At 57.4% G+C, this 15,553-nt stretch overlaps 4 protein-coding genes; 1 reads left to right on the forward strand and 3 right to left on the reverse strand.

Annotated features, from left to right (window-relative positions):
* Positions 1–230: 230 nt before the first annotated feature.
* Positions 231–1,070, forward strand: CHC_T00002472001 (hypothetical protein). The gene has a single exon (XM_005713729.1). The coding sequence runs from the start codon at positions 231–233 to the stop codon at positions 1,068–1,070; it is 840 nt and encodes a 279-aa protein (XP_005713786.1).
* Positions 1,071–1,547: 477 nt separating this feature from the next.
* Positions 1,548–7,622, reverse strand: CHC_T00002473001 (hypothetical protein). XM_005713730.1 is given in 2 exon segments: positions 1,548–2,291; positions 2,292–7,622. 1 exon segment carries the CDS (start codon positions 7,620–7,622, stop codon positions 2,292–2,294), a length of 5,331 nt encoding a protein of 1,776 aa, XP_005713787.1. The 3' UTR covers positions 1,548–2,291.
* Positions 7,623–9,132: 1,510 nt separating this feature from the next.
* On the reverse strand, positions 9,133–14,401 carry CHC_T00002474001 (hypothetical protein). XM_005713731.1 is given in 2 exon segments: positions 9,133–9,217; positions 9,218–14,401. The coding sequence occupies 1 exon segment, from the start codon at positions 14,399–14,401 to the stop codon at positions 9,218–9,220; it is 5,184 nt and encodes a 1,727-aa protein (XP_005713788.1). The 3' UTR covers positions 9,133–9,217.
* Positions 14,402–14,717: 316 nt separating this feature from the next.
* CHC_T00002475001 (hypothetical protein) overlaps positions 14,718–15,553 on the reverse strand; it is a 1,345-nt gene continuing 509 nt past the window's right edge. Inside the window, 2 exon segments of the mRNA XM_005713732.1 lie at positions 14,718–14,967; positions 14,968–15,553. The exon segment at positions 14,968–15,553 is cut by the window's right edge and continues 509 nt beyond it. Of these exon segments, the coding sequence (XP_005713789.1) occupies positions 14,968–15,553 (586 nt within the window). The 3' untranslated portion in view covers positions 14,718–14,967.

Below are 15,553 nucleotides of genomic sequence, written 5' to 3' on the forward strand. Positions count from 1 at the left end.
TCGAGTTCTTCCTGTGCGACATGGACGCGTGCGGCGGCGCCGCGCTGAGGAATGACTGCTTTGTGAAGGGCTCGTGCACAAAGTTGATGCGCGTGCCGCATCCGGCGTGTGAGGGAGGGAGGGATCGGTACTGCGGCCCGGTGGACGAGGCGTACCCAGGGAGGTGGTACTTGCCGCCGCCGCACAAGCAGCATATCTCTGACAACTGGTATGGCGGGAGGAGCAAGAAGATGCGCTATGCGTTGCCCGAGGGCGTCACGTGCGAGAGGTGCATCGTGCACTGGTACTGGGCAACGGCGAACTCGTGCAACCCGCCCGGGTATGCCAACTACTCGTTCCCACGCAGGTGGGAGGGCTTGCCTGGGGATGGTGCGTCCACGGGCGGCATCAATACAAACTTTCCAGAGTGCGGGAGCTCGGCTAAAGCCTTCCCAGAGGAGTTTTGGGCGTGTTCGGAGAACATCGTCATCAAGCCTAGGCGGCAGCGTGCCGCACGCACGAAGCAGATCTTCCATGACGGCGAGATGAACATCGAAGGCCCGGGTGACTCGTCTACGCATCGCCCAGGCGTGATCAAGCCCAGTCAGCCGGCGGCAAGCGCTGCCCCGTCAATGATGCTGCCGAGCGAGACCGGGGCTAGCAGTGGCGAACAGGAGGCCAGGCCGACTGAGAGGTCGAGGGCCATGGACGGCAAGGCGTCGGATATTTTACCAGAGTCCGATGAGGGCGCGATTGCAGTAACCCCGTCCATGATGCCGAGTCAAAGAGCGGCCGAGGCTTACGGCGACCAAAAGAAGACGAGACCGACTGAGGAGAGTGCAGGGGGCGCGGAAGACGAAGAGTCGTACATGCCACCTGTGGAGTCCGGTGAACGCAGGAACGCATCCAAATACAACCTTATGCGCTACGTCTCCACGTTTGATACAGGGAAATGTTTTCGGGTCGACAAAGGATTATCCTTCTGTCAGGCCTGTCTGGACTTCGGTCATGGAGTTACAAAGTGTATGTGGTGCATGGCTCATGAGAACGGCAGAGGAGAATGCTACGCCGACATGCCCACGCACTTGTGAAAAGGGTTTATATCTGCGTCAAAACGTCGCAATCGTTCTTATGCAGTACTCTACTACTAGATATTGGTTCTAGGGCAAGCATTCTTATTCTCCACTACCGAGAAAGGATATATTTCCGCACGGAAGTGTGGGTAGCTGGTTCTAGGTGTACAGTACATTCGTAACAAATGCCTTTGCCTCGATTAAATGAAGAGAATTCTCTCTTGCTATGCTCACACCTATGGACGTCTCTTCTGGCAAAAACGTATGCATAAGGAATGCGACAGTGTTGTCATTTCCCAACACGCCGAATAGTAGATGACTACACGCCAGCTTCTCTTCGAAGGCACTAGCGTTCTCAACCACCACAAGATTTCGATGTGAAGAAGTGGTAAAAGTCGATTGAGTAAAGAATCAGTCTGTCTACCATGTACCTGCCATGAGCGCTATTTACGGATGGAAACGAAACACCCACCCAGAGGCGGTACAATAATGAGGCAAAATCATGAATCGAAGTTTCGACATTGCGCCGTTCCGCGAAAGCTTCAGAACGACCTAGTCTTTCTTTGCTGACTGTCAGTACAGGTATCGCCTTCACAGCAAACGAACCGAAAAAACGAGGAGATACTCAACGTTCGCCGATCCAACGACAGCCGTTACTACTTCAACGCACTACCTACTTTACGTACAACCACTTGCAGGGCGAAGCATGATTAAAAATCTTGTGCAAATGTCAGTTTGACCGCATGTATGCTCATACGGTATGCTCCCAGACCAGTTCAAATAATCCATTGGCATCTCCATTGGGAAACACTCTTGTCATGGTCTTATCGAAAAAAAGGCGACCACCCAGGGACACAGAATTCAATAGCCATTGGTTCAAAGGGTACCTACGCAGTGCGATGTTCCACGAGTCGATACAGACTGAAACAATACGTCGATGACGTCCCCGAAATGCCCGCTTCCACGGAAAGCACTTCGACGTTAGAAGCTTCAAACTATTTCTTCAACAGATGCTCACAGGGATCATGGGAAAGACACCAAGTACCATTACAGTCGGGTGCACATGTACAGAAACACGTAAGAAAGGGTCGGCTGTTCGTCCTGGTCCGTGGGTTGCTTGAAATCGTCAATTGTACACGATAGTAATACTTTCGCGAACATAGCCAAGTAGGAATACTACTGTTTCTCCGAACCCTTGCCCGAAACAAACATCTCACTCGTCGCACAGACATCGGTACTCTATACAGCAGGATGCACCTCCACCTTGCCGTTGTCAGTCTGGCCGACATACGCTGGCTCGACACTGTCGTCCATCTCCTCAAGCTCATTCGCCGGCATGTCAATGCCAAACTGGCCTTCGGTGATGTTTTGGTCAGAGTGGTCAACGTCATCGTCACCATCATCGTCAGCGTTCTGTGAACGGGCAGCGCCAGCAACAGCAGCCTTCACACCTTCCGTCGCTGCATGTAATTGCGTGAGAACAGCCAGTACGTCACTCTTTCCAGGCACATCCTCTTCCGACGGAGCCGCATCTTCGTTCTTGGTACTTTCATGTTCTGGTGTTGCCCTCGACGAAAACTGGGCTGCTTCTTTGACAGGCAGCGTAACAGCTGGTGTCTGTGCTTGTGTTTGCTCATGAGACGCGTCTTGCGGGGTTAAGACAGTATTGCCTTCGTCTGCTTGGCTCGAATCTCGAGCTTCACTGTTTTCATGAATTGCCGTATCAACGCCAGCTCTGGCTGAAGATAGGTTAGAGGCATTGTTTCCATCGAAACAGAGTTCCCCGGGGCCCTCCTCCACACCTGTTTGGTCAGCGGGAATATCCTCATCCGCCCAATCGGTCATAGGCTCATCTGCCCCCCCGGTCGTAGGCTCATCTGTCCCACCGGTCGTAGGCTCGTCTGTCTCAGCGACTGTTAGCTCAACTGCTTCATCAGCCACAGGCTCACCTGTCTCAGCGGTCGCAGATTCATCCGTCTCATCAGTCGCAGGTTTGTCTGCCGCAGCAACTGCAGCTTCAGTTACCTCAGCGACTGTACCTTCATCTGCCTTATCAGTCACGGGCTCTTCAGCGACAATAGGTTTAGTTACGTCAGCGGCCGTCGGCTCGTCTGCATCATCAGTCACAGGCTCTTCCGCCTCAGCGGCCGCAGGTTCATCTGCATCGTCAGTCGCGGGCCCTCTCGCTTCAACGACAGCAGAGTCAACTGCTTCAGCGGCCGCAGGTTTATCTGCTACATTGATGGCGTGCTCTTCTGCCCCAGCGACAGCAGATTCAACCGCCACAGCAGCTGCAGGTTCATCTGCATCGTCAGTCGCAGGCTCTTCCGCTCCAGCGACAGCAGTTTCCACTGCCTCAGCGGCCGCAGGCTCTTCTGCATCAGCGACTGCAGGCTCTTCTGCATCAGCGACTGCAGACACATCTGCTTCATCAGTCTCAGGCTCTTCCGCCTCTGTGACAGCAGGCCCAACCTCCACAGCGGCCGCAGGTTCATCTGCTACATTGATGGCGGGCTCTTCCTCCCCAGCGACAGCAGATTCAACCGCCACAGCAGCCGCAGGTTCATCTGCATTGTCAGTCGCACGCTCTTCCGCCCCAGCGACAGCAGGTTCCACCACCTCAGCGGCCGCAGGCTCATTCGCTACATTGATGGCTGGCACCTCCGTTTTAGCGACAGTAGGTTCAGTTACCTCAGCGGCTGCAGGCTCTTCTGCATCAGCGACAGCAGACTCATCTGCTTCATCAGTCCCAGGCTCTTCCGCCTCTGTGGCAGCAGGCCCAACCTCCTCAGCGGCCGCAGGCCCATCTGCATCATCAGTCGCAGGCGCTCTAGCCTCAGCGACAGCAGGTTCAACCTCCTCGGCGGCCGCAGGCTCTTCTGCCTCAGCGACAGCAGGCCCAACCTCCTCGGCGGCCGCAGGCTCTTCCGCCTCAGCGACAGCAGGCCCAACCTCCTTGGCGGCCGCAGGCTCTTCCGCCTCAGCGTCAACAGGCCAAACCTCCTCGGCGGCCGCAGGCTCATTCGCTACATTGATGGCTGGCACCTCCGTTTTAGCGACAGTAGGTTCAGTTACCTCAGCGGCTGCAGGCTCTTCTGCATCAGCGACAGCAGACTCATCTGCTTCATCAGTCCCAGGCTCTTCCGCCTCTGTGGCAGCAGGCCCAACCTCCTCAGCGGCCGCAGGCCCATCTGCATCATCAGTCGCAGGCGCTCTAGCCTCAGCGACAGCAGGTTCAACCTCCTCGGCGGCCGCAGGCTCTTCTGCCTCAGCGACAGCAGGCCCAACCTCCTCGGCGGCCGCAGGCTCTTCCGCCTCAGCGACAGCAGGCCCAACCTCCTTGGCGGCCGCAGGCTCTTCTGCCTCAGCGTCAACAGGCCAAACCTCCTCGGCGGCCGCAGGCTCATTCGCTACATTGATGGCTGGCACCTCCGTTTTAGCGACAGTAGGTTCAGTTACCTCAGCGGCTGCAGGCTCTTCTGCATCAGCGACAGCAGACTCATCTGCTTCATCAGTCCCAGGCTCTTCCGCCTCTGTGGCAGCAGGCCCAACCTCCTCAGCGGCCGCAGGCCCATCTGCATCATCAGTCGCAGGCGCTCTAGCCTCAGCGACAGCAGGTTCAACCTCCTCGGCGGCCGCAGGCTCTTCCGCCTCAGCGTCAACAGGCCAAACCTCCTCGGCGGCCGCAAGCTCTTCCGCCTCAGCGTCAGCAGGCCAAACCTCCTCGGCGGCCGCAGGCTCTTCTGCCTCAGCGTCAGCAGGCCAAACCTCCTCGGCGGCCGCAGGCTCATTCGCTACATTGATGGCTGGCACCTCCGTTTTAGCGACAGTAGGTTCAGTTACCTCAGCGGCTGCAGGCTCTTCTGCATCAGCGACAGCAGACTCATCTGCTTCATCAGTCCCAGGCTCTTCCGCCTCTGTGGCAGCAGGCCCAACCTCCTCAGCGGCCGCAGGCCCATCTGCATCATCAGTCGCAGGCGCTCTAGCCTCAGCGACAGCAGGTTCAACCTCCTCGGCGGCCGCAGGCTCTTCCGCCTCAGCGTCAACAGGCCAAACCTCCTCGGCGGCCGCAAGCTCTTCCGCCTCAGCGTCAGCAGGCCAAACCTCCTCGGCGGCCGCAGGCTCTTCTGCCTCAGCGACAGCAGGCCCAACCTCCTCGGCGGCCGCAGGCTCTTCTGCCTCAGCGACAGCAGGCCCAACCTCCTCGGCGGCTGCAGGCTCTTCCGCCTCAGCGTCAACAGGCCAAACCTCCTCGGCGGCCGCAGGCTCTTCCGCCTCAGCGTCAGTCGCAGGTACTCTAGCCTCAGCGACAGCAGGTTCAACTACCACAGCGGCCGCAGGCCCATCTGCTTCATCAGAAGTAGGCTCTTCCGCATCAGCGACTGCAGGCTCATCTGCATCGTCAGTCGCAGACTCTTCCCCTTCAGCGACGGCAGGCCCAACCTCCTCAGCGGCCGCAGGCTCTTCTGCTTCAGCGACAGAAGGCCCACCCTCCTCAACGGCCGCAGGCTCATCTGCATCGTCAGTCGCAGGCTCTTTTGCCTCAGCGACAGCAGGCTCAACTGCCTCAGCGGTCGCAAGCTTATTTGCCTCGGTGACTGCAGGCTCAGCTGCCTTGCCCGCTGCAGGCTGAATTGGCTCGCTGGGCATAAGCTCGTCTGCGTCAGCAGCTGCTAGATCGGTTGCTTCACAGCCTTCCGGCTCATCCGTCTCACCGGTGAGAGGCTCATGCGTTCCGGTGGCAGACTCAGTTGCAGCAGCGGTCGCTGGCTCGTGTGCCGCAGCGACCGCGGGCACGTGCTCCTCAGCGGCTGCGGGCTCGACTGCCTCCGCGCTCGCAGGTTCACCTGCCGTAGCGGGTGTGCGTTCAACTGTCTCAGCAGTCCCACGTTCCTCGACGGGACCGGTCACCGTCTCATCCGTGGGGTCAGCTGTGGAAGCGCCCTCCTCTTTGACATCGACATCATCCGTTGGAGGGTCTATCCCATCAACGATGGGAGCGATCTCACGTACATCGTCAGCTTCACTATGCTCGGCGCTAGCCTCACTGGCATGAATCTGCTGCTGCGCCTCGCCCTGTTCCGCTTTCTCGGGCTGATCAGCACCGATGGCGAAGTCGTGAACTTCACGGGCTGCGGCTGCAGCTCTTTCTGCCTCGTCGGTACCAACTGCAAAGTTCTCCGCCTCACTGGCATCAATGGCGCCTTCGACGTTCCTGCCTGAACCAACCATGCGACTGTCGGCTTCACTGGCACTAATCACTGCGCGCTCATCTGTCTCGCGTTCCTCCGGTGCCTCTGCTAGCAAAGGATTGGTAACGGGAGCAACATCCCGAGTTGGTTCAGTATGAGGCTCCGGTGCGGTAGGATGTTCTTGATACACACCTGATGAGATAGCATCGGTGGTGGCAGCCGCCTGTGCAGCCGCGCCCTCATCTTTGATCGATGAGGTTGGCGCGTCCGCGGAGACCGGTGGCATAGAGGGGTCGTCCTGGTCCGAGACAGCACATGCAGGAACAGAAGAAAACCCGCCTGCAGCTGACGCGGCAGTTGTAACTGGAACAGAAGGTGAAACGTCCTCCTCCGCGCCCTCCCGATGAACAGGAGTATGGGCGTCAGCAGAAGAGATGTCAGGCCGAGAGAGAGAAGCACTGTGCAGGTCCTCCGCAGGAGAAGAGTCCCCGTGCGGGGCGGAGGAGGCAGCGGACGTAGGAGGAGGCGCGTGGTGATTAGAGGTGGCGTCAGTGGCAGTCTGGGCGAGGCTGGTTCTAATATCAGTCGAGGGAGGGAGGGCTGGTGGCTCTGCGGGAATTGCATCGGGTTCCGCAGGGTGCTGACCATAGGCAGAGATGTCCTCCCCCGTCTGAAGAACAGAATCCTCGGCAACCAGTTCCCTTCCCAGGGTAAGATTCTCGGCAGCGAAGGCAGCACTAACATCCTCGACAAGGCTCGAGCCTCTTCCGGAAGGAAATTCCTCTTGAGGCAACTCGGCGGTCTCCGAAATAGGAGGCAGGGACGGGGGCAAAGGGCGATTAATGGAGGGAATAAGTGAGGCCCTCTCCGGCTCGAACTGGGGGTCCTGGCGCGTGGCACCATACGAGCTCTGCAGGCCCCTGGCGACGACGAAGTTGGGCAGGAGGCCGCCGGACATCCTGGACGTGAGCGAGCGGTTGGGTTGCGGGGAGTGGCGGCTATCGTCGTGGTAGCCGTCGTAGGTCTTGAAGCATAAGCCGTAGATGAGGAGGCACGCGGAGGCGGAGATGAAGAGGACGGGGACGAGGCGGAGGAGCCAGCCCTTGCGCTCGACGCAGTCGGTGTTGACGACGGCCGAGGTCTGGGCGCAGGCGAGCGGGAAGCGGGTGGCGCACGCGGAGACAATGCAGTCGGGGCATGACGCGACGGGGAAGGAGGTGTCGACCGGCGGGACGCAACGCGTGCGCCCGGACTGGCCCGCGACGTAGCAGCAGTCGCACTGGCACGTGTCCTCGCGCGCGGCCACCGCGGCGCGAAGGGAGAACGGGAAGGCGGCCGCCGCGGCGAGCAGGAGCGAGACGAGGAGGAGGCGGCGCATGGCGGCGGGGCGGGGTGGGCGACTTAGATAGGTGGGGGGGCGCGGCGGGCGTGGGGATGAGAGAGTCGGTTGGAAGTGTTACGGACCGTGGGGTCGCAGAAGGGGTGTCGGTGCACGCGCGCGACGATGGTGGCAGCGTGCCACGCGAGGGCTTCGGTTGCGCGCCGAGGGCGACCGGCGCGGGGTGGAAGTACCGTACAATATGGAACGGCTTCTGCGCCGACAGGACGCGGGCCCGATGGCGAGTAACATTACGCGAGACGCGCAGGTTCAGGCGCCCATTTCAACCACGAACCGAAATCTACAAACATTTAATTAGGCCTCAATACTGTACCTCCCTGTCCGTAACTTGTCATAGCCCAACTACTGTATTCTCGTCCCCGCCGCCTTCACATCTCGCCACGAATGCAAATACGTTCGGATACGTTCGCTACCTTCACTCGCCTCATCTCTCCGCCCTCCAACTCACACCCCGAAATTACTCGAAATTACTCGTAAACTAACTCTTTCTGCACCTGTGTAAACCACACACCAACTCACAAAACAGAAATTACTCGTAAACCAACTCCTTCTGCACCTCGTTTTGCACCCGTGTAAACCACGTACCGCGTGTCATACCAAACAAATATACAATCCACTTGGCATACCCCCATTCGCCTTTACTGATTTCCCATTCCGCCACCATCTCAACTCCCATTCCCGCCGAGGCCCTCTGATCTCCCCACCCCTATGTTTTTTCTGCATCCAGTCACTCGTGTCCTAGGCGTTGTTTCCCGTCCCTCCCGCCCCTGTCGCAACGTCTTCCCCCATCCGACGACTACTCAACACTCTCCCCATCCTCACCGTCCCCGCAATGTCTGCCTTCGTCCAGACCACCGCTCTCCCCTTCAGCCCGCATTCCCACCGCCGCAATCTCTCTCCTCGCCGCCCCTCCTCAGCACCACGCTTCAGCCCCCGCGCCACCCTACCCATTCTCCCCCTCGCCGACAACCCGGCCGCCCTAGAAACGGTCGCCGCGGCCTTCCGCTCGCTCAACATGCCCACCTGGCTGGTCGAGTGGGGCCACCCGGGCCTCATGACCTTCATGGTTCTCGGTATGGGTGCCCCGGGCGCCTTCCTGGGTTGGAGCGGTCGTCTCAACAAGGACCGCAAGGCCGGCGTCAAGCAGAAGAAGCTGCATGAGAATATCATGCTCGCCTTTTTCTTGCTCGCTGTCCTGGGTGGTTCGGGCGGCACCCTCAGTGTCGCCATCCAGGGCTACGACGTGTGGCAGTCACCACATTTTCTGTCGGCCGCACTCGTCTTATCCATGCTCACGCTGAATAGCGTCCTCGCCTATACCGGCTTCTCCTTTGGGAGCGATGGAACCCCCAAAGCACGCATACGCGGCAGGAAGATTCATGCTTGGTTTGGTGCCGCTACTATGGCCACATTTCTGCTGCATGGTGTCTTGGGGACCAATATTCTGCTCGGGTAGAACTCATCTGCAGTCCTCCTTGTCTGAGCTAGAGTCATAACTTCGACATATTTACACGACCAACAACTTTCTAGATTCCCTTGGTCAACCTACTGTAACGATTCTTGTGCTCCTTGTCTCATACTTTTCGCCGCCGTCTCGAGCTGCGACGCACAACTGGCACAACGCTATCCCCCTTTTCAACTTGTTTCTCCTTTCTCTTCTTCTTCAGCTTTGACGTTGGCGAGGCCTTTGATGGTCCTGTTTTCTTGTCTATCTGCTCGCCTCGTGGTAGAGTGCGTCGCGATTGCCCATGGTCTTCACCGACCAAATTCCCTGTGTCTACGTTCTCCTTCTTCTCCATAGTACTTGCGGTCTCCTTTTCAGACTCATCCTCTGGCACAGTCGAGTCTTTGCCGACTGCTTCAGAAATTACGTTAACGCTCTCAGTTCCCTTCGGGACGCTTTCTTCGTTCTCCGTTCCACATCTTGTGGAGCCTTCGGCGGTACACGCTACCTCTGACCCACCTGACTTGGACTCCTCAAGTTGCTCCTCACCCTTGTCCGGCGATTCGTCCACGGCATCTGTAGCTCTGATGGAGCCACTGCTCTTTCCCCTTGAGCTGCGCTTGAGAGTTGGCTGTGAGCTCGGCGACTCCTTTTTCTGTACCGATAATCGCCTTCTTTTCCCATTTGCCATATTTTTGTCGTCCGTCTCAAAACTGGCATCGTTCTTGCGCAATTCGTGCGATCTTCGTTTTCCAGCACGCGTCCGTTCCACGATAACTGGCCTAGAAGTCGAGCTGCTCCTCATCTTATCCTCAATTGGCTCAGAGTCGTTCTCGATTTCCCCAATGGGCTCCAGAGATTGCGTGGGACTCCCATCTGACTTTTTCCCCGCATGACTGTCTAGGACCGCCTTACGCTCGCCCGAATAATCCTCCATCTGATTCTCTACACCATTGCCCTCCGACTTTATGGGCGACTCTGGATTTGCCGCTTCTGCGGCCTTGATGCGCGCAACAAGGTTACTCGGTTTTGCCTTGCGAGCTGACACCCGAATTTTGTCCTCGTCGTACATCTTGGCAACCGCCACTAGTGAAAGGGGTAGCACTCCTGATGTTTCTGCCGTCCTATTGACCACTCTAAACATATCTCGGGGAAGACAGACGTGACCTGGGTGTTCTGCAAGATTCCACTTCTTGCCGGCTTGTTTCTTCTTCAAAAGCGCACTTGCAATCCGCCCAAGTTCCGTGATTCGGGCAGTTTTCTCTCCCGGTCCCTCGTCCTCTCGCTCTGTGGCATCTTGCGCCATCGACAGTGCTTCGATATACTCGTTCAAAACACTCGCGTAATCGTTGGATTCTAGCAAGCGATCCAGTAGCAGCTCTAAACATTGCGATGATTCTCCAAAGTTGGATTCTTGATCCATTTCTACGTCTGGAAGGTTTGCCAGTACCCAAATCATCTCCGGCAGTATAGATTCAGGAAGTAGTTGAATGCTAGACAGTTTGCCCTCAACGCGTGCCTTTTCGTAGATACGTCTGCGGTGTCGAAACAGGGAAGTCATCATATTCTTCACTTTCGCGACGTTGCGGCGTTCGGGGTCGACTGCCATTAAAGGAAGAGCAAGCACCCACCTGAACAACAGCCCTTTTTTCAAAATCTGGTTTGAGATAAGCTTCACGAAGTTGAGTCGCACGTTGGCTTTGCGATCTTGTGCAATTAGAAGTGTCGACACAAAGAGAGGAGGAGATATTCTGTGGAAAAACCGTGGATGTCTCGCAAGATAAAGCATCCCGCGACCGGCAGACAGTCGGGTCATTGCGCACATCGCATCCATAGTCACAAGGTCTTCAGAGTTTATCTCGTGGTCTGAATCGCTCTGTTCGCCTGGCAGCATGTCAAACACATCTCCTCCCTTCTCGTGCATAATCTTGAGAAGAATCTCAAACACTGCATCGACCTCTTCAAAGTTTGAATCGACTGAACTCAGCGCATAGACTAGAATTTTCACGCCACGATGGGCAGCTTCCGCCATACATGACGCACGGGAATGTGATATCTGATCCGGTAGCATATGGGCATCTTCGCCAAGCACAGACGGTAAAGAAGAGCGCCTCCGCAATGTCTGGCTATAACGGCGCGTCGACTGGCTTGCGCTGGATACATCCGTGCCACTTTCTTTGGCAGTCAAGGCGACTTTCGCGTTAAAAGACCCACATAAAAGTGCTCGCGCAAAATCAAAGCATTCTAGTGCTGCAGGCTTGAACTCCTTCGGCGCATGCTTGGCGAGTTGCGAAAGAGCTGTCAGAGGCGCAACAATGCTTTCTACATCTCCGGCGAACAAGTCGAGGCGAGCCGTCAGCTTCTTGATCAGATCGGAGAGTGGGCTCACGTTTGGCGCTTTCTTAGAGTGCAGCCGAATGAACGCCCTTGTGGCCCACTTCGACAAACTTGATCCTTGTTCTGTATTGAACAGTTTGCTCGCCAAAGCGTGAGACTCAATGGGATCCAACGATAGAGCTTCCAAATTGTCATCGCCTGCGTCGGTGTTCGGTGTATGGCTTATGAGCTTTAAGCCCATTATGATTACGTCTGAGCTCGAGTCGCATTCACTGAGCTTCATAGACACCAACCTTCGGACACATTCAACATTATGCATTGAGAGACTCGGGGCGTACTCTCGAACGACGTCGAGATACCGCAGGATCCCGCACAGAGCAACAGGGCAGTCGTCGTCGGTTTCATCCACGTGTTCAGTATCTTCAAGCTCCTTGAAGTCCCGTGGCTCAGCGGCCTCGTTTACAGCAATATCACATGCTGCAGCAAAGTGTCCAGAGCTAAATACACCTGGCATGCACTTTGGCATCACCTCATTATTCAAAAAGCAACCGACTGTCGACTTCGACCCAAGGCGTGATACCGCATCTTGAAGGGCAGCAGAACGTTCAGGTGGCGACGTGCATTCGTCTAGTGCCACGCCCATCTTTTCGAATATTCGCAGGTCAATCGCGTTTGCTAGAGACAAGCATAATTTGTGGACTTCTTCGTCCGTCTTTGTCGACAGGCGAAGGTGCTTTGTCAAGTTCCTCGCCAGTTCAAGTGTCTGACTAGTTGCGGGAGAAGTCTGCGTAGTCTCTTGGTCTGTGCTGCTTGCAGTCGTGCGTTTCCTTTTTGAAAACGTCTTTACTGGGGCTTGCTCCTGGTTCTCGTCCTGATTTGGGATAACAGAGGGTGGTCTTTTCCGCGAGTTCAAGCGATATTGAACCAGCTCAAGCAGTACATTTCGCGTTCTTCTGCGCTCCTGTACAAGGTGAATGACGTTCCGAAACTCAGCGTCATGAAGAGTTCCGAGGAAGTCTGCAAATCGGCAGAGATGATTCTTGAGAGTTCGTGCATCCTCATTCTTCACACCCGGGATTCTCTCGAACATAACTCGCTCGATTTCAAAAGCAGTGGTGAAGTCCTCTGCCCCTTTAAGAGCGCTGTGTGCCTGAACAAGAGTGTTTGGGAGCCAGCCCAAGTTGTTGACCTGAGCTTTTGGTTGCTTGCTCTTTTTCTTGTTTTCGGAGGCCCCTTCAACCTCTTTGGCCTCGCTTCGATTTTCCTCATCCGACTGCGACCTATCTGTAGACGATATTCTCGCTTGTTCTGGCGGGCCTGACCCGATTCGAGGGCCGTCATCCGTGAAATTTTGTTTTGTGGGAGTGAAGCTAGACGCGAGATATATATGCACGAGCTGTTTCAGGGTCTCTTGTCTCAGAAATGCTTTTCGATCGCGCAAGCGCGTAGCCAGGATTTGGAGCAATTTCTCGGAGGCTACATTGGCTGCCTCGCTGATAGATCGTATTGCGACGAGTCGGACGCTTTCTTCGCGGTCGAGGACTCTTTCGCGTAAGATGATATCTAGGTCCTCCCTATGTTTCGGATGTGTGACCATAAGTTTCGGCAACACAGCGCAGACTTCCTCACGAATCGCGGGGTTGACGTCCTTGTTTCTTGAAAGAAACTCTACAAAGAGAGTTGGGTAAGATTCAGACATTTGCCGTTGCGATGTGAGCAGTCTAGCTAGTAAATGCACGTTTGCAAGTCTAGCATTTTCATCCGAGGACTGTATCTGGTCATGCAAGCTCGGGATTGCGTAGATAAGAATATCTGGTGCGACACGATTCACGGCGATGATGACATCACCAATGTGCTTGTGATGAACAGATATTTCATCGTCTTGCAGCTCCAGCTCATCCTCCTCCCTCCTGCCCGCGCGAGCCCTTTTCGTGGGCGTTCTCCGACGACCGCCACGGCCCTTCTGCGGCGAAGCAGAGCTCGTCGTCCTTCGCAGCTGTCGGATAGACGCGTTCAGGAGATGGCACAACGGGATCTGTATCTTGTTGGCCGCCATCGCTACAACCGTCTCCGCGAGACTGACCGCCTCCGGCGAGTGCCTCAAACAGTCCACCATCGGTGCAAGCAGCGCGTCCAGCACATCGTTCCCGAGCTGATCCATTTCGTCGAGCATGGAGAAGAGGATATCGGCGTAGTACTCTCTAATCTTCGCTACGTGGTGCTCGGCGACGATGGCGTAGAAGCAGGCGAACAAGTCGCACACGACGTCGCTCTCGTCCGCGAAGAGCACGAAGCTCTTGGTGGTGGCGAGCTGCTCGAGCAGCGAGAAGCGGTCGTTCTCCATGGGATCGGAGGTGGCGGCGAGGACGGCGAGCTGCTCGACGAAGAGCGAGCACACGTCGCGGAGCTTGGGCGGGGCGAACGGAGGCTCCGGGGCCGACACGCGCAGCAGCTCGGCCAGCGCGCACGCGACGAGCAGGCGGGCGGAGTCCGACTCGTGCGAGAGGAATCGCTCGACGGCCAGGGCGGCCGCGAGCGCGCGCACGGTAGCGTGGTCGAGCGGCGGGGCGGCGTCGCGCGCGGGCGACGAGTCGTCCATCGGGTCGGGGTCCTCCGTGACGTTGGGCAGGCGGCGGAGACGGGTGACGAGGGCGCGGAGAGGCGGGAGCGAGTTGTCGTCGGGGATGGCGTGGACGAAAGCGGCGGTAAGAGTGGAGGGGTGTTCGGGTCGGTGGTGGGGGTGGCTCTTCTCCCGCGGACTGTCATGCTGTTGAGGCTCGGCGGGGGGTTGGGGTGGGGACGGAGGGGTGGCAGGGCGGGCGCGATGGTGGGCGGCGATGCGGTCAAAGTCGGCGCGGCGTCTGGACAGGGAGCGCGGGGCGCGTTTCATGGAGCGATGTGAGGCGCGACGCAAGCGGCGTGGCGGGGAGGCAGGGGATGCCGCAGCGGCGGCGGCGGCGCGACGCGTGCGACGCATGGTTGGGGATGGGGAGCGGGGACAAGGGGAAGGACGGTGAGGGAGAGGCTGTGAGGGAAAGACGGTCGGTGAACAGGGGAGGTGGAGTTTTGTGGATGCGGAAATGGAAAAAGGGTTGTTTCGGTTGGATACAGCAGGGAGGGAAGGGGCAAGTGAATTTGGCGCACTGCTGGTGTTTCGGTTGAGATTCCGCCAATAGGAGGGCGGCACTTGGCGGAGAGTCGATTTGGCGCGAGCAGACCTAACACCGCTCGGAATTTCGTTGGGACAAGGTAATTACCTCCACTCCTCTCCTGTACACAGCATTATCCTGTTATACCAAAAGAGGTAACGACGTGTGTTGTCGTCATCCTGTTTACAAGCGTGTACTGGCAACGATTGCGTCGCCTCAAAGACTAACGGTTGTTCGAGAACTGGGATGTACTCGGCACTAGATAAAACAAATTTCTCTGCAGCACAGCACGGCGGCAACTGCTCGACGAAAAGGACGAACGGCCCCGGCTAAAAAAAAACGAGAACAACGCTCAAGATGTAGGTAGGCCCAGTGGTTGCGAAAAAAGGCACCGTCAGTCATCGATATTCTTGAACCTTGTGTAGCCCTTGGGAATGGCGAAGCCCTTTACCGGGTCAGCATAGCCGCCAGTACCCCCACTGGTACCGCTGTTCGCCGGATGCACGCCGCCCTTTACATTGACAACCTCCTCATCATCACTAACAGCGCCGCCACCAAAACAGCAGCCACCCTTCTTCTTCTTCTTTTTCTTCTTCTCCGTCTCGCGCACCACCCTAGCCGCCTGCGCCGACGGCACAGCGGGTGACGGCGGAGCCTGCAACTCTTCCTCCTCGCTGCGCCTCGAGCTCTTCTTCTTCTTCTTCTTCGCGGCGAGCTTCTCCTCCTTGGCCCTCCTCTTCTCCGCCTCTGCCTCCTCCTTGACCCTCCTCTTCTCCGCCTCTGCCTCCTCCTTGACCCTCCTCTTCTCCGCCTCAGCCTCCTCCTTGGCCCTCCTCTTCTCCGCCTCGGCCTCCTCCTTCGCCTTCTTCTTCCCCGCGCTGGCCGACGACCCGCTGCTCTTCGCCAGGCTGGCCTTCTTCGTCTGCGCGGGCGGGGGCGGGGCGGCCACAGCGGTAGCCGGCGGCGCGCCTGCCGGCGGG

The sequence above is a fragment of the Chondrus crispus genome, genomic scaffold (genome assembly GCF_000350225.1).
Source record: "Chondrus crispus Stackhouse genomic scaffold, scaffold_14, whole genome shotgun sequence".
In the NCBI taxonomy this organism is placed as follows: domain Eukaryota; phylum Rhodophyta; class Florideophyceae; order Gigartinales; family Gigartinaceae; genus Chondrus; species Chondrus crispus.